Below are 18,237 nucleotides of genomic sequence, written 5' to 3' on the forward strand. Positions count from 1 at the left end.
TAATGGCTATCACAGTAATGTGACATTTTATACAATATCCAGACAGGTATGTTTCAAAAAAAAACCAAAGGATATTTATTGTCAGAGAACCTGCACATCATATTTCTGCTCTGGAAACTAATCTCTGATATCAGAAATTAATCTTCGATATGAAATTTGTAACTGATACCATGGATTATAATGAATTTTAATTCTTCTAATTACAATAATCAAGTGGCTGTCTTCTGCAACATACAGCTTTAGGTCATGGTGATTACCAAAGTATCAAAGTGATAAAATGCCAGGGGAGGTTATAATATAAAACTTTGGAGAAAATAATTTCCCTTTGGTTTATTAACTTCCTCAGATCTTGAACTGAGATATGCAACTTGTTCTTAATCTTCTGTAAGAAGGGTCTATAATAGAACGCAGGATAAAGAATAAAATTTCAGATATTTACGCTACCCATGACTTTTTAAACTCAATAATATTTCAAATGGAAATGGAAAACCAGAGACCAGGCTGATGATGCAAACACTGCAATTAGCTAGTAATGAACTCCATGTAAGTATGAAGTATGACTTGGCATTCAAAACTGAACATCAGCTAAGGAAATACAGCCAGTTTTGCAGCCATGCATTTATCACAACTAGACAATGAAGAGAGAATATTTTTTTTTAAGATATTCCTGCACCCTTGCTGAATTATAGCAGAGGCAATCACTGACAAGGAACACCTGGAGAGTACAAAAGAGATTTTAATTTTTGCAAAAGGATATTTTCTTTTTAATTTCTCTGCTGTTTTATTAACTCAATTTGGGGTTAGAAGTAATCATTTTCAAATTGCTTCCTTTAATTGCATTTGGCTAGATAAAGAATTTCTGAATTTTCTATACACATTTATATAGTTAGTAGTTGGATTTAAATTAATTAGATTTGAGGACATTATTACTAAAACACCTTTTCCCAAACCTTTGTCAATGTGCTGTTTAAAATCATGTTAGCAAGTTGTTCTGAAGACAACATTCCATGTATTCCAGGCATGATACAGAACATTGCATAAAACAAGCAACGACATCTGCCGCACTGCATTCAGAAAATAGAGTCAAGCTCTGGCACTGCAGCTAGAACAGTTACTTCCTCAACCAGAGCCAACTATTGACAAAACAGGTTCCAAAAATGATGGAATAGAGAAGAAATTCTTTCCGAGCATGATCCCGACTCTCCTGTTCCAATAGCTGTAGGCGGCGATTCAATTTGTTCAACTGCAAGAGAGAAGGTTTGGACTATTCATTGAAAATTATTTTTCTTCTGATTTTCAATCTGTTGAAACGAATCATCTACCAGGAGAACATTTGCTTTGAAGTTGTAACAGGAGGTCTGAGTTTCCAATACCTTGAATATCTTCAGTTATGCAGGTTAAAGCAATGGTTCTCAGACTTTTTCTTTCCACTCACGTACCACTAAGTATTCCGTATGCCATAGGTTCTCCGTGATAAGTAAGGAATTGCTTAAGTTGGTATGTGAATGGGAAAATCACTATCAATCGTACCCAATTGCCTTGTTATGTGCACGATTTCATAACTCCAAAGGAAATAGGCCAATTACAATTTTTCTCATGCAAAATATTTCAGTAACAATTGGGACTAGAGCAGTGATTCTCAACCTTCCCTTCCCACTCACATACCACCTTAAGCAATCCCTTACTAATTACAGTGTTCTGATGGCATAGGGATTATTTAAAGTGATATGTGAGTGGAAATAAAAAGGTTGAGAACCACTGAGTTAAAGTATTCTATGTAATGATATATGCTGGACACATTATTGGCCAAATCATGCAAGGTTTGGAGTCACACTAATATTTTGAAAGGCCTCAGATTTGCAGCACCCTAAGAGAGGGTGAGCTGAAACCAGTCTCGAGGCCTGTCAAGTTGTTCAAGGTAACTTTCAGCACAGAAACAGGTTGCTCAGGCCATCACGTCCATGTCAACGAACTTCTCAGTGAGCTATTGCCATTTTCCTGCATTTGGCCTATATCCCTCTCAGCCTTTCCTGTCCAAATAGCTTTCTAAATAACAAACGTTTTAACTGTTTCCGCCCTCCTCAGCTTCCTCTGGCAGCTCATTCCATATGCACTCCATCCTCTTAAAAAAAAACTCTGGACCCTTACAAATCTTTCCCTCTCATTTTAAATCTATGCCCTCCAGTTCTGGACTCTCCTATCCTCGGGCAAAGATTGTAACCATTCACCTTATCTTTCATAACTAAAGCCTTCAGACCCAGTAATATCCTTGTGAATTTTTTCTGTATCCCTTCAGCTTGAAGTAACCAGAACTCTGTGTAAAGCACCAATATCTTGTCCAGTTAAAACATGAGCCCCAACTCCTGCGCTCAGTGATGGAGGCTAGTATGGTAAATACAATCATCATTCTATCTATCTGTGCTGCTACTTCCAAGGAACTATGTACCTGTTCAGTCCTAATCTGCCCCTAATCAGTTCTTGGCTATCCTCCTTAACACTTTCCTGAACCGTATTCACTTACTGTGCATGTCCTGCTTTGGCTTGACATTCCAAAATGCATCACCTCACATGTATCTGAGGAAAATTCTATCTGTCATTCTTTGGTCCACTTTCCAAATTGATCAAGATGCTGTTGTAAACTTAAACAAACTTCTTCATTGCCATTGTGCCACCAATTTTGGAATCAACCACAAACTTACTAACCATGTTGACTATATTGTCAGCCGTATCATTAATATAGATGACAAACACCAAGGGACCCAGCACAGATCCCTGGAGCATGCCATTGGTCAGTTCTCAAATCAGAAAAATTAACCCTCCACTACCACTCTCTGACTCTTTCCACCAAACCATTTTTTGAGCCAATTGGGTAGCTCATTCTGGATTTAACCTGGACTAGTCAACCATGTGGGACTTTTTCCCCAAAGTCTTTGCTAAAGTAAATAGAGACTACATCCACTCCCATGCCTTTCCCAATCTTCTTGGTGGACTTTTCAAAAAAGTTCCAAAAAAAAAATAAAATAAAATTGAGATATGCTTTCCCACTCTCAAAGCCATGGTGACTTTCCCTAACCACTCCATGCCTATCCAAATGATGGCACCCAGTCTCTCTAAATTTCCTCTGGTAACTATATTAATGATTTGGATGGCAATATAGTTAACACAATTAACAAATTTCCAAATGGCCCCTAACTTACCGGTGTAGTGGACAGTTACGAAAGATAAAGTTTATAACAGGATCCATATATTTGGGAAAGTGGGCCAAGGATTAGCAAATAGAGACAAATAGGAGGTGTTGTACAGTGAAATAAAGAAAAATAAAACTGAGCTAAATTTACTTTTAGCATAATGAACTGTGACACAAAACTAAGAAGCCAACTGAGGAAATTAGAGAACATCCCTAATGGTGAGTCCAAAGACAGAGGAAAAGACATATGCACCTCAATGCATCCTTCTGCAGGCTGATGTGGCAGCCATCCCTGTAAATATTCCTGACTGAAATTCTTACCTGTCGTCGCAGGGTTACAATTTCCATTACACTGAAATTTTCAAGTACACCCTCAGGTATAGTGTAATCAGGGGCCATGCTGGAAAAGAAAACAAAAAAACACACTAGCTTTTTTTTGTTCTTTTCCATGAACAATTGTAATACCTTAAATATTCATACTGAACAGACCACTTCAGATTTCAGTCATGGAGGATAACAGCAGCATCTTAATTCTAATGAAATCCACTACAACTTGCATCTTTCAATGACAACACACTTATGCTAGAGCATGAATGTACTGCCGTGGTTATATTGCCAGGCAAGTTTGAATCCTATTATGGTTGTTGAGGAAAATACATTGTTAATGATCTGGAGTTGAGGTAATGATGATCACACAACTACCAGATAGTTTTATATATCTTCAGATTTTGCTTTGAAAGATAAAATTACTTGACCTCATCCCCATCGGTCTATCTGTTGAACCCTACAACAGCATTGTGGAAACAAAGTCACATCTTCACACTCAGGACACTGTTTATCACAATGTTCGGAATTCCAATCACTCTACACGAAAGGAGCGAAACACGAGTCTGTGGACACCATGATTGAAGCAAAAACAATGCTGGTGAAACTCAGCAGGTCAAACTGCATTTCATACAGCAAAGGTAAAGATACATAACCAAAGTTTTGGACTTCAATCCTTCATCAAGGTATGAGCAAAATTTTTGTTCAGGCGCCTGCCTATATTTTAATCAAACCTTGATGAAGGGCTCAAGCCCAAAATGTGAGCCATGCATCTTTCTCTTTGCTATAATAAAGTATGCTGTTTGACCTGCTGAGTCTCTGCAGCATGCGTTTTTACATGCTAAATGTCATTTGCTGAACAGATCTGAAACTTCAAATCTGGACATTGCTGAGGCCCTGTGGAAACCAAGCAACAGCAAAATTGTGCACCACTACTCTGTGCAACCATATGGGCTTGCATACACATCACTTTAATCCGACAGTCAAGCCACCATCAACTCTTGTTCACTGAGGAGTGCAAGAGCACATGCTGGGTGCAGCAGCAAGTGCCAACCTCATGCTGCAACATGGAATGATTTGTGTGGTAAACAGAAAAAGGTGGCACTTAAGCCATCTTGCATATAATAGATTGACCAAAGTTTTGTCATCTTGTCACATCTCCACAAATGAGGCCAACCTCCCCCCCCCCCCCACCCCCCCACCCCCGCTTGAGTTGGTCAGCAAAGTTTGAATGCATGGTGGGGACATGTGCGTCGGTCTCAGCCCTCGCCTCGCTGCCAGGCAGAACCACTCGCCAGTGGCTGAGTCACTGCTTCCCCTCTGTGGGATGATTGCACAGAATTTGATATCATCAGCTGGTCGGCTCTGACCTGTGTGTCACTGTGATACTGCAGTGAGTAGCCTGTTCTTGTATTTCATGCCACTGCTACAATAATGTGATTTATGTTAAGTATCTATTTGATGCAATTTTCCCCACCTCCTCTGTAATACATATACACACATTTGGTGTTTACAGTGGTGCCTGAGTTTTGTGAATAGAAAGTAAATAAGGGCATGCCACTGATGGAGCATCGTCATTAAGGAAAGAGGGCGAGGGTTGATGGCGCAGAGTGGGGGGGGGGGGGGGGTGGGGTGAGTTGTGCCAGTGTGCTTGATGCCTCCTGCTTCGCGTAGCGCTCTGATCTGCCTGGTGTCCAGACTGACAGAGAGGAGAAGAACAGCGGCTCCTGTCACTCTGCAGCCAGTCAGTTACTGTCAGAAGCTTGTTTGGGGAGCGGGACATGGAGCAGGCAGCCAGCCTTCACAACCATGCTGCTTACCAGGAACCGATTACCCTTTGGAGGGCCATTTATTCCACCTCCCCCCATCAAACAATCCGATCAACAACCCATTACCTTGATTCCACCCCCCCCACCCACTTCCTCGTCCACTGACCTGCACAGATAGCAGCCACCCCCATCATGCCCCAAAAAGGTTTCCAAATGTAGCCAGCTTCCTTCTCTTGGCAGCTCCCTCCATACAACAATCCTCATAGAAGCCTGCTGTTCAGAGAGGAAAGTAAGCCTTGTCTGCTGATGCAGCTGGTGGAGGCAACGGGGAGCAGGCCGCCGCAGAGAGCTCCGCGCTCATCTCGACCATCCAGTGCCCACCCACTGGCAATGCTATTGCTCTGCTCAACATGGGATGAATGGACAAAACAGCTGTCTTAGTCTTCCTTACCCATAATCCCCCTCACAGCTGGAAGTGCCAGGGAAACGCAAAGCGATTCCAGCTGTGAGGGAAATTGTAGACAAGGAAGACGGCCATTTTGCCAATTCATAATGCATTGTGCAAAGTGCCAGAGCAGCCCGATAAGATGCTGGCATGGAGCAGAGCTCCAGGGCACTCGTGAGCCCTGGCAGCGCAGCACTGTACCCCTAGGATGGAGATTCAACATTGGGCTAGGTACTCGGATATTGGGTGGATGAGGAAAGGACAGTGCATACCGGTTCTATACCCCACCTGCCATACTCTAGATATGCCCTTGCTAAAACAAAATAAGAACATTTGTACTACAGTGGGCAAAGTCACACCCAGAACTCAGTAAAGACTTTGAGGCTACAGTAGGCTGGTGCAACCGTTTCATGAACAGAAAAATATGGTATTACACCAAAAAACAAAAATTGCACAGAAACTACAAAAGGATCATGATTGTAAAGTTTATTTTATGTAACCATCAGAAAAACAAGTTTGCATTGGCAAATATCGGAAACATGGTGAAACCCCCGTGAATTTTGATATGATAGGCAATAGAATAATAGAATGGAAGGTTGTTAAAACTGTGCAAACCAGAAGTATAGGCCATGAAAAGACCAGGTTTACTGTGGTGTTATCAGGCATGGCCAACAGGATGAAGCTAAGATCTATGGTAATCTTCAAACACAAAATTAAACCTAAAATAAAATTCCCTGCAGGTATTTTTTGTACATTTTTCATGAAAAAGGATGGACAAATGAAAACTATGGAGAGACAATGTGTGGAACAGGTGGCTAGGGGGTTTTACGCAAAGAACGGTTTGCTGGTCTTGGATAGGTTTCATAGTCACTTAACTAAGACAACCAAAAGTAAATTAGCACTGCATAATACTTGCATGACGGTTATCCGGGTGGTTTGACATCTCTATTACAACCTCTCAATATCTGCTTGAACAAGCCATTCAAACAAAGTCCATGTGTGCAAGGGATGGAATACATGGATATTGAGTGCAGAAAAGTTGTTTACAAAAGGCGTGGCAGTGTGCGCTGCATCACTTGATGTGCTGTGTAACTTCACGCTCAAGGCATGGGACAAAGTTAATGTAAAGACTGATAAAAATCTGTGTGTTGTTTTCAGACAATGATTGTGATTTTGAAGGGTTCTAATTGTGTTGTTGTTTTCAATAAAAATCTCAATGAAAATCTGTTGCAGTTGTTTTGTTTTTGGATTTTCAAGGGCCGTCTTATACGCCGGATCGGCGTGGATTGGATTTTGAGCTGAATTATACACACACACACACACACACCACACACCACACACACCACATACACCCACACACCACACACACACACACCACACACACACCACACACACACACACACCACACACACACACACACCACACACACCACACACACCACACACACACACACCACACACACACACACCACACACACACACACCACACACACACACACCACACACCACACACACCACACACATACACACCACACACATACACACCACACACATACACACCACACACATACACACCACACACATACACACCACACACATACACACCACACACATACACACCACACACATACACACCACACACATACACACCACACACATACACACCACACACATACACACCACACACATACACACCACACACATACACACCACACACATACACACCACACACATACACACCACACACATACACACCACACACATACACACCACACACACACCCTCTGAAATGTGTCTTCATTGTTCCTGCAACTCCCTGTCTGAACCTTTCCAATTCTCCACAACACTACATCACTGACTCAGAATTAGCCAAGTCACTGGCTACCACAACCTTCAACAAAACAACCAGTTCTCAGCACTCTTCCTTACCTAGCTGCAGTATTGACCTTGGCTCACTGCAAGCAACTCACTGGACTCAGGACTACTTGGTCTTTGCTACCCTCATCAGCATTCCCCTCCCCAACTCTCAGGTTCCTGTGGTTGGGTCAACTGAACATTTCTGGAAGTATTAGACACTCACAAAAAGTTTTTTTTAAATATTTTGCTCCACATGAAACAATTAAAATCCATTTACACATCATAAATCAATGTAAATATTTATAACTTGGAATAAATAAAACTACTCATCTTTCTCCTGCTGATGGATGCGTCACATTCATTTGAATGGAGCATGCAATGCTTAAGCCAGGTTTAACCAAATGCTGGCTCAGAAGGCCTGATCTAAAGTTTGAGTGCTGGGAAGAGACTATAATCCTGTTGCTTCATTAGACCATGAGGAGTTCATTGGAAAAGCATGGGGATTGCTGCAGTTGAGAGTAGTGGGGTAGAAGAAGGCTACACCATTTGCTTAGGCAGCTCATAGATTTTTTTAAAAGAGCATCAAGAATAGAAGCACAGGGAATGCCTAAAGTCATAACGTAAAGGTGGGAAGAAAAGATTAATAGAAGGTCTAAGAACATGGTCACAGAAGCAGGTTTTTTGAAATTGAAAAACAATTTATCAGAGAGGAAACTTCTGCAAGAATACTCCAGATTCATAGCTTGATGTGTCAAGCATGTGCGCCTGAAACTGGGACTGACCTCACAACGTAGCTGGGAGTTCAAAGTATGGTGACAATAGGTGGGGGCATAGTGCAGTAAACCTGTGGAGAAAATGTAAACAAGCTTATGAAATAAAAAGGCTATTGAGTTCAGGAAATGGAGACAAAAGATCTCTTTATTCAAAGCTTATTCTTGTAGAAGTTTCCTCTCTGATAAATTGTTTTTCAATTTCAACATATGTATTTAGAAAATAGCTTTAATTTTTTATCATTTATGTTCCTTAAAACAAGTGGTTATGTACATTTTCACTTTCCTTTCAGTCACTGAAATGATTCTTCAAATATCCACAGAAATTTCCAGATTGAATTAAACCCAGCATTTTAGATTAATCTGGATGCATGCAAGTGCTGTATCTACATAAAGCAGCTTAATTGGTGTACAATTCTGGAAACTAAAGTTCTCAAACACAAGAATAAAATGATTAGCATTAAGTGAATTTATCAAGAAAGAAAATAAGCCAAGCACCTTTGATTCCTTGTTTGATTAGGCACATCTAAGTGTGGGCTGCCAGAAAGGGGCTGATTACGGAACCGATTTCTGAAAGTGGAAAACAAATTAAATGTCTACACAAATATTTTTTAATCACAGTACTTTACATAGGACAAGATCATAGAATTTAATTATTTCTCCAAATTTTAATTCAATGTTTTTATAAGTATTCTTCACTGGTACAAATTATTCGCCAAGCAGAAATGTTAGCAAAGCAGTTTCTCTGATATCTTGGAATTTTATATTTTTGCATTCAAAGCAAAGGGAATCTGTAATTTTCCTCGAAAGCAACGCAGTATTTACATTTTTGGATATCTCTCAATCACTCATACTATTTTGGGAAGAAAATCCCTCTTCCCTCCCCATTTTCCCCAGTAGATGTGCAAATTCTGTAAGGGAAGTTAATCACAATTCAGCACAGCAGGACTGAACACAAATGCAAAAAAAAAAACTTTTCCACATTTATATTATTGCTTATATGAGTCTCATGACATTCTACTGTTGGAAAATAAATCAGCTGAAAATGTAAAATTTAGAGTGAAAAAGTATTGACAAGTAATATGTGCCAGTACAAAGAACAGACAGCATTATTTAGACGAGACGATTATATTTGGCACAAAATACTGATTTTGTTTCTCCAGACTCTATCTCATTTGTCCACCATGTTGTTTTATGGCTAAATCAAAATGGATCCAGTGAAAAAATAAAGCAGATTTGTTTTTGTGATTTGCATTGGAGGCATTAAATTATTTTGCTTCAACACACCTGACTTCAGCAGAGAGAATTCAGACAGTGTATGGCTTTTAGGCTTCCCCTACTTTTGTTCAAAGTTTATCTAGATCATGTTAGCTGAAAAGTATACTTTTACAAATTTCAACAAATTATCAAATCAGCTCATTTTTTCCCCAAACATCATTACTTATAAAACACTAAAAATTGGCAATTCACCTGTTAAAAAGTCATCCTGATAACTATAAAGAGGCTGTTATCCAAACATATGGACAATTACTGTCCATAGGTTAGATGAAAATCAAAGAATTAGCTGTTGGTAGGATTTTTTTTTTTAAAGAATAAACCAAGAGGCCTGTTATGGAAGAGCATTGAATCGCTCTTCCAGTTATCTCTGGCGCCTGATGCCAATTCAAACTAGCCACATGTGCTGATCAATCGTGTATCTGTGAAGATGTTAATGTCATCTATGTACAGGGAGACTTTGCCTAGCGAAGTCACCTCTCTTATACCCTCATGCTTCCTGATGGATTTAGATAAAGCTCTATGCAGCATGTAAACCACAGGCAACCCTGCCTGAATCCAGACTTTTGGGGAAGCTATCGGTTTCTCACTCATTAATTTGAGCTGCACTATAATGTCCATGTGGAGCAGTTGAATCTAATTTCTGGTTCCCATTTTGGAGAGCACACCCATCATGAAGGCCTTGTCCTAGCAGTAGTAGTTTATTTATATAGCGCATTTAACACAATGCACGTTGATCTAAAATGCTGAACATACAATTAGGAATAAATTGGTTACTATCTAAACGATGACAGGCAGCCAAAATACACCAGCATGGGTATCTTTTTACATACACTATCCAACTTAGAACATTAACTATTTAAACGTAACCCGTTTCTCCAGATCCCAGCAATGAACAGCTTCTCAGTTTCAAATGAACAACAGTGCTACAAAGCCCAGACTTTAAAGAACAAGCAGTGAACACAAATAAGCCCGGTGGCAATTCCATTTGGTGTAACAAAAAGTCCAACTGCAGCCATCTCAGGGCTGGTTTACCAGCATCGGCAGGCCTTTCAGCTTCAAAAGGGAAACTACCAACCAAGTCACAGTTTCTCAAGGCGGCAGAGCAACAGTTCACCTCAAAGCCCCCCGACCTCGGACAATCTGATAGCCTTGAGGCCTCGCGCCTCAGGTTGACATCGACCATGAACAACATATCCTTCGGAATTTCTCAGGACTAACATTGTTCCACTGCTTTGGTCATATCAGGACACCACCTCTGAATCTGCCACATTGCACCATTTCCACGACCATCAAAGCAGGCAGCACTGGAAGGTCGAGGCCACATACCATGCAATCCCGCAGCTCAGTCTCTTCGTTAGGCCTCACTCCATGACCATTGAGTTCAAATCTTGTGGCTTCATCTCAGCGACCCACTCATTGCGTTTCTCCAAAAACTCTTGTCAAATCCAGGTTTGTGCATGGCGTGTCTACTTGTTAGTTACAGCAGTCCTGGGATCCAGAGCAGCTGGCTGCTGCGACCACAGTCGCGCTGCCATCTTGCAATGCTACAAGCTCGCACCTGGCCATTCACATTCCAGTACTACACATAGGTGATGATATCTTTAATAGTGCAAGGAGGTCAAAGATTCTTCTGCCAGCAATAACACAGGTTTGGTTTGGGTCGATCATCTGTCCCAGAGCAGATTTGACTTGATTGCTGATGGCCTTTGACAGGATTTTGTAATCAACATTTAACAATGAAGTGGATTTCCAATTCCTGATATTCTCTTTCTCCCCATTCAGCTTGTAGTTGAGGAGGAGGAGGATGATGCCCTTCCTAATGGAATCGGACATGCTGCCAGCCAGAAGCATAGAGCTGTACACTTCCAACAGGTCAGGGTGCATCCCAGTCCCATAGAGCCATATTCAACACAGTCAGTAAGCAGTCATTTTCGCCTCAAAGGAATAGGTGGACCCATTCAGCTCATCCAATCAGTGGCTTACAGGCATAAAAGGGTCGACTGATCCTCAGTATGTCTGTCCATGAGGATGTTACCGTCCATTTCTCTCCACTCACTCACTGAAGCCCTCCAGCTTGTCATTATTTGCTCAAGATTCCAGCATCTGCAGTTCCTGAGTTGGTCAGTTTCATTAACTAATGCATAGATATTTGATAGGATACATATTTTAAAAGATGACTAGGGCTGATAAGATCAATGAGTAAAAAAGAAACATACTATGTTTATCTAGTTCTTGCGATCCAAAAAATTGTCACAAAATAAAAACACTTCTTGGGGATTATCATTTACTTAAATAGAAAATATTGGTTACTGAAGATATGAATACTTAATAACAGCAGTATGGTTAGCTTTTTTTCCCCCATACGAAACATTCATGAAGTGCACATTTTCTGTGAATTAACAAACAAAATATTGATTGCAGGAAAAAAACAATCAGATGCATAAGTAGTTACTGGAAGACAGTTAACATCTAATGATGCAGCTCAGAGGGCTTAATTACAGAAAGTTAGCAGGACATCAACAACATTTTAAAGCTGCACAAGCCAGTTCTGATCACCTGCTTCCCATTTTCTGATGGAGTGATTCCATTAAGTGCTCGAACAATTTGCGTCCAGCATAACTTAATACATCACGCACATAATAAAATGAAAATAGAGCCTGGCCAGGTCCAGGTGAAGGGAAGGGAAGCTTTGGAACATTGGAGTGATGATTCCTACAATTTAGATAGAAGCATAGCATTGTTAAAGTAAATGATTCACAAGAGTTCAAATAATCTGCAATAATTTTGGTTACAGGAACAATTTCAGGAATGAAATGCATAAACATTAGTCATGAGATACTTAAAAACAAATCCCAGCACAGGAAATGCCAATCAACCCATTCAATCATTTCCTTCTCTACTATTCTCACTTTTTAATCTTGCATGGTCCGAGCACAGAAATGAAGATCTTAAGTCTTAAAGGAAATAGTTGCTTAGTGTTCAGTTAACATCTTCAAAGACCTTCGATATCTAGTTGGATAAATAGTTATGGGGCATTTATGATTCTGCTCAAAACAATCTTAAGTCCATCGACGTTTACCAGCAGTAGAAAGAAGAGTGCAAATTCGTTAAAGCTTATCCAATGTTGATTTAAAATAAAACTTTACCAATGAAAATTCTACTGAGTCCAGGAGGTGATCATGAATGATATGGGGGGGGGGGGCTTTGTAGTACACATCACAGCAAGAAATGAGTCTGGGTACACTTCAGATAACCGCCTGTCAATGCTTGTGCACTGAAATCTCAGGGTAGTGATGCCATCCATGTACTCTGACTATAAATCTGATATCTAACACTGGCATTTTACATACCATATATTTTAGCACACAAGTGGAGTCTTGAAACACTCAAAAACCACTCAAAAATTAGGGGTCGACTTGCATGCCAGATACAAAAATGAGACCTTAAATTCAACTCAAGAAACAGCTTGATGTAGATTTAGCATACAAGGTGAAATAAAACACCAAAAAAGAACCCAACCTTCATACTTTCATTGTTTTGGTGGAAGTTCTATGATAACAATCACCTTCCAGCAACACCTAACAGCTCAATCGAGGCAATTCTTTGGGGGGTGGGGCCAACATACGCCAGATATATGATAAAACCATGAAAATGGGGACCTGACTTATCTGAAATAGAGAGTACTTTTTTTGGTAGAGTTTTTAATTAAAGACTCACATGCAGTAGACATTAGTTGGCAACATGTGTTTGAAAATCTTGGAGCAGTGGACTGGATTTGTTGTCATCAATGAAGCTATTGTGTTCCCCACTGCCCTCAGAGAAACTTGCACACAGAAACCTGGCAATCTGTCATGTGCCTTGATCAGAGATTGACATTTTGATGTCTTTTTCTCGCTCTCTGAACATCACTATCAATATTCCAAAATCCATATAAATCAGTCGCTCTTGAATGTTGTGTTTTCAGATGCCCTAAACAATCATTCGTTAAGATTTTGTGTGATCTTTTTATTTACCCACAACCAAAACCAAGATCAAGCTCAGTTTTCTTATTTGTGATTCAGATATTTTTTTTCTTGAAACAGCAATGTACTGAAGTACATTACTTGCATCATTGAAGGGATACAGTCTGACAACGTTTACTCCATGGGAATAAGACATGCATAAGCCACTTAAAAACTTAAACTCTAGACTTAAGATTATAATATCACTAACTTTTAAAAAAAGTATCAAATTTTACACTGCCCAATACTTCCTCAAGTAACTAAAGTCTATCTCAGTAATTTAAAATTACATCATGTGAAGGAGTTTGGTCACAACAAACTAATGAATGTAAAATATTCAACTTACAAATTCCTCTGTCTTCTGGCCACATTTGATAGGCAGATTTCATTCTCACTTAATGTTCGTGATCTACTGGAATTCTGAGAGGTGTTCATCTTTAAAAAAAAAATGCTTTTTAAACTGGTTTCTAACTGAGGAGTTAGATTCAAAAGTAGACACTTTAATTAGCAGACAAATTCGGGCCTTCTCAATGATGACCTTGTGGTAAGGTTGGATATTTGAAAATCTAGATAAATATTAAATGGAATAAATTATTAATTTTGGAAGTTGAGTGGACAATTTCCTGAAGTTAAACTGTTTAAAAGATGTGTCAATGTTTAATTTATGAATAATCACAGAATCTCTCATTTCAATCCAGTGAAATGCACCTCAAAAGCCTTAAAGTGCTTTCGGATGTCCCATAATTGTGTAAGACTCGATAGAAATGCAACATTTATTTTTAAACCACTTTCCTTCTTTGTAAAGATTTTTAAATGTATGCTACTTAAATATATAATCTCTATATTATAAAAGGACATAATTTTAGTCATAATGTACCTGGAGTGGACTCTCAGATCTCTCCACATTCATAGACTGGGAAGCTCCAAACATTAAATGAGGAGAGCTGCTAAGTGGTGGAGGATCAGTATTCAAGGGATGATTCTGGAACCAACCATACAAGTATGGCCTTGCTCCAATATCCTGCATTTCTGTTTCTAAAGAGAAAAGTATATTTCCTTAAACCCAACTAACAAATATTGCAATGTTAAATAATTTGATGCTATTAATGTACCTGAGTATTTATAGCTCTACAAATTAAAAATTCATGTACTGCATTTCTATTGCAATTCAAAGTGTCAAAAATATTAAACAAGAGCATTACTTCATACATGTTCTTTCTAAGCCAGAGTGGAATTTTTTTTAAATGTTCCTACCAATCGGCACAATTACCTTAAACTTCAATAAATATTTAATGCCCCTCATAAATCTCACTGCAATAGATTGTATCATAAAAATCACGTAAAGCAATTTACACCATCAAATCTACTAATATATGGAATCACTAAAATCTTAAGAATATAGATATTTGCATATTCTTTAATCATTCATCTTTTGTAAAGTACAATTTTTTTTCAACCCAACATCAGAAATCATGGTCCATCATGTTAAAATCTTAAAATCAAATACATTTATACAGTACTTTTCATAACTTCAAGATATTCCAAGGTCCTTTACAAGCAATCGTGGTGAAGTATAATCCCTGTTGCAATGCAGCTAATTTGCTTACACCAAGGTCAACACATGTTAATGTGAATATGAATAAATCATTTGGTTTTTTTTTTAAATTCAGAAAAATGAAGATATCCGAAACAAATCAGAAATGCTAATTTATTTAAAATTTTTCAGGGTTGAACTGACCTCACAGATTGGATAAAAAAAAATTCACCTAACATGAAATTAGAACAATTGTCCTCGTTTCAGGTAAATCCCTCCCTTCTCTCTTTCCCTTCGCCTGTTGACTTTTCCCACGCAAACTGTGTCGCCCAACCTCAGTCAGAAGAATCTCTTGTCCCGTGTCATCAAGGAGAGGGGCAGGAGCAGGACCTCGGGCTCCCGGGGCAGGAGCAGGACCTCGGGCTCCCGGGGCAGGAGCAGGACCTCGGGCTCCCGGGGCAGGAGCAGGACCTCGGGCTCCCGGGGCAGGAGCAGGACCTCGGGCTCCCGGGGCAGGAGCAGGACCTCGGGCTCCCGGGGCAGGAGCAGGACCTCGGGCTCCCGGGGCAGGAGCAGGACCTCGGGCTCCCGGGGCAGGAGCAGGACCTCGGGCTCCCGGGGCAGGAGCAGGACCTCGGGCTCCCGGGGCAGGAGCAGGACCTCGGGCTCCCGGGGCAGGAGCAGGACCTCGGGCTCCCGGGGCAGGAGCAGGACCTCGGGCTCCCGGGGCAGGAGCAGGACCTCGGGCTCCCGGGGCAGGAGCAGGACCTCGGGCTCCCGGGGCAGGAGCAGGACCTCGGGCTCCCGGGGCAGGAGCAGGACCTCGGGCTCCCGGGGCAGGAGCAGGACCTCGGGCTCCCGGGGCAGGAGCAGGACCTCGGGCTCCCGGGGCAGGAGCAGGACCTCGGGCTCCCGGGGCAGGAGCAGGACCTCGGGCTCCCGGGGCAGGAGCAGGACCTCGGGCTCCCGGGGCAGGAGCAGGACCTCGGGCTCCCGGGGCAGGAGCAGGACCTCGGGCTCCCGGGGCAGGAGCAGGACCTCGGGCTCCCGGGGCAGGAGCAGGACCTCGGGCTCCCGGGGCAGGAGCAGGACCTCGGGCTCCCGGGGCAGGAGCAGGACCTCGGGCTCCCGGGGCAGGAGCAGGACCTCGGGCTCCCGGGGCAGGAGCAGGACCTCGGGCTCCCGGGGCAGGAGCAGGACCTCGGGCTCCCGGGGCAGGAGCAGGACCTCGGGCTCCCGGGGCAGGAGCAGGACCTCGGGCTCCCGGGGCAGGAGCAGGACCTCGGGCTCCCGGGGCAGGAGCAGGACCTCGGGCTCCCGGGGCAGGAGCAGGACCTCGGGCTCCCGGGGCAGGAGCAGGACCTCGGGCTCCCGGGGCAGGAGCAGGACCTCGGGCTCCCGGGGCAGGAGCAGGACCTCGGGCTCCCGGGGCAGGAGCAGGACCTCGGGCTCCCGGGGCAGGAGCAGGACCTCGGGCTCCCGGGGCAGGAGCAGGACCTCGGGCTCCCGGGGCAGGAGCAGGACCTCGGGCTCCCGGGGCAGGAGCAGGACCTCGGGCTCCCGGGGCAGGAGCAGGACCTCGGGCTCCCGGGGCAGGAGCAGGACCTCGGGCTCCCGGGGCAGGAGCAGGACCTCGGGCTCCCGGGGCAGGAGCAGGACCTCGGGCTCCCGGGGCAGGAGCAGGACCTCGGGCTCCCGGGGCAGGAGCAGGACCTCGGGCTCCCGGGGCAGGAGCAGGACCTCGGGCTCCCGGGGCAGGAGCAGGACCTCGGGCTCCCGGGGCAGGAGCAGGACCTCGGGCTCCCGGGGCAGGAGCAGGACCTCGGGCTCCCGGGGCAGGAGCAGGACCTCGGGCTCCCGGGGCAGGAGCAGGACCTCGGGCTCCCGGGGCAGGAGCAGGACCTCGGGCTCCCGGGGCAGGAGCAGGACCTCGGGCTCCCGGGGCAGGAGCAGGACCTCGGGCTCCCGGGGCAGGAGCAGGACCTCGGGCTCCCGGGGCAGGAGCAGGACCTCGGGCTCCCGGGGCAGGAGCAGGACCTCGGGCTCCCGGGGCAGGAGCAGGACCTCGGGCTCCCGGGGCAGGAGCAGGACCTCGGGCTCCCGGGGCAGGAGCAGGACCTCGGGCTCCCGGGGCAGGAGCAGGACCTCGGGCTCCCGGGGCAGGAGCAGGACCTCGGGCTCCCGGGGCAGGAGCAGGACCTCGGGCTCCCGGGGCAGGAGCAGGACCTCGGGCTCCCGGGGCAGGAGCAGGACCTCGGGCTCCCGGGGCAGGAGCAGGACCTCGGGCTCCCGGGGCAGGAGCAGGACCTCGGGCTCCCGGGGCAGGAGCAGGACCTCGGGCTCCCGGGGCAGGAGCAGGACCTCGGGCTCCCGGGGCAGGAGCAGGACCTCGGGCTCCCGGGGCAGGAGCAGGACCTCGGGCTCCCGGGGCAGGAGCAGGACCTCGGGCTCCCGGGGCAGGAGCAGGACCTCGGGCTCCCGGGGCAGGAGCAGGACCTCGGGCTCCCGGGGCAGGAGCAGGACCTCGGGCTCCCGGGGCAGGAGCAGGACCTCGGGCTCCCGGGGCAGGAGCAGGACCTCGGGCTCCCGGGGCAGGAGCAGGACCTCGGGCTCCCGGGGCAGGAGCAGGACCTCGGGCTCCCGGGGCAGGAGCAGGACCTCGGGCTCCCGGGGCAGGAGCAGGACCTCGGGCTCCCGGGGCAGGAGCAGGACCTCGGGCTCCCGGGGCAGGAGCAGGACCTCGGGCTCCCGGGGCAGGAGCAGGACCTCGGGCTCCCGGGGCAGGAGCAGGACCTCGGGCTCCCGGGGCAGGAGCAGGACCTCGGGCTCCCGGGGCAGGAGCAGGACCTCGGGCTCCCGGGGCAGGAGCAGGACCTCGGGCTCCCGGGGCAGGAGCAGGACCTCGGGCTCCCGGGGCAGGAGCAGGACCTCGGGCTCCCGGGGCAGGAGCAGGACCTCGGGCTCCCGGGGCAGGAGCAGGACCTCGGGCTCCCGGGGCAGGAGCAGGACCTCGGGCTCCCGGGGCAGGAGCAGGACCTCGGGCTCCCGGGGCAGGAGCAGGACCTCGGGCTCC

At 45.0% G+C, this 18,237-nt stretch overlaps 1 protein-coding gene across 4 annotated transcripts in view; it reads right to left on the minus strand.

The window, feature by feature from the left end:
* Positions 1 to 18,237, minus strand: part of LOC138740545 (mitochondrial fission factor-like) — a 65,938-nt gene that overhangs the window by 25,180 nt on the left and 22,521 nt on the right. Inside the window, exons 3-8 of one of the 4 annotated variants that reach the window (XM_069893353.1) lie at positions 14,508 to 14,665; positions 13,977 to 14,065; positions 12,186 to 12,341; positions 8,850 to 8,921; positions 3,509 to 3,587; positions 719 to 1,243 (exon numbers count right to left, since the gene is read on the minus strand). In XM_069893353.1, coding sequence (XP_069749454.1) covers positions 1,112 to 1,243; positions 3,509 to 3,587; positions 8,850 to 8,921; positions 12,186 to 12,341; positions 13,977 to 14,065; positions 14,508 to 14,665 — 686 coding nt within the window. In that variant the 3' untranslated portion in view covers positions 719 to 1,111. Of the gene's footprint in view, positions 1 to 718; positions 1,244 to 3,508; positions 3,588 to 8,349; positions 8,426 to 8,849; positions 8,922 to 12,185; positions 12,342 to 13,976; positions 14,066 to 14,507; positions 14,666 to 18,237 lie in introns of those variants that run through there. The other 3 variants (XM_069893354.1, XM_069893356.1, XM_069893355.1) reach the window with 3 other exon arrangements.

This window comes from Narcine bancroftii, chromosome 8 (genome assembly GCF_036971445.1).
Source record: "Narcine bancroftii isolate sNarBan1 chromosome 8, sNarBan1.hap1, whole genome shotgun sequence".
Classification (NCBI taxonomy): Eukaryota; Metazoa; Chordata; class Chondrichthyes; order Torpediniformes; family Narcinidae; genus Narcine; species Narcine bancroftii.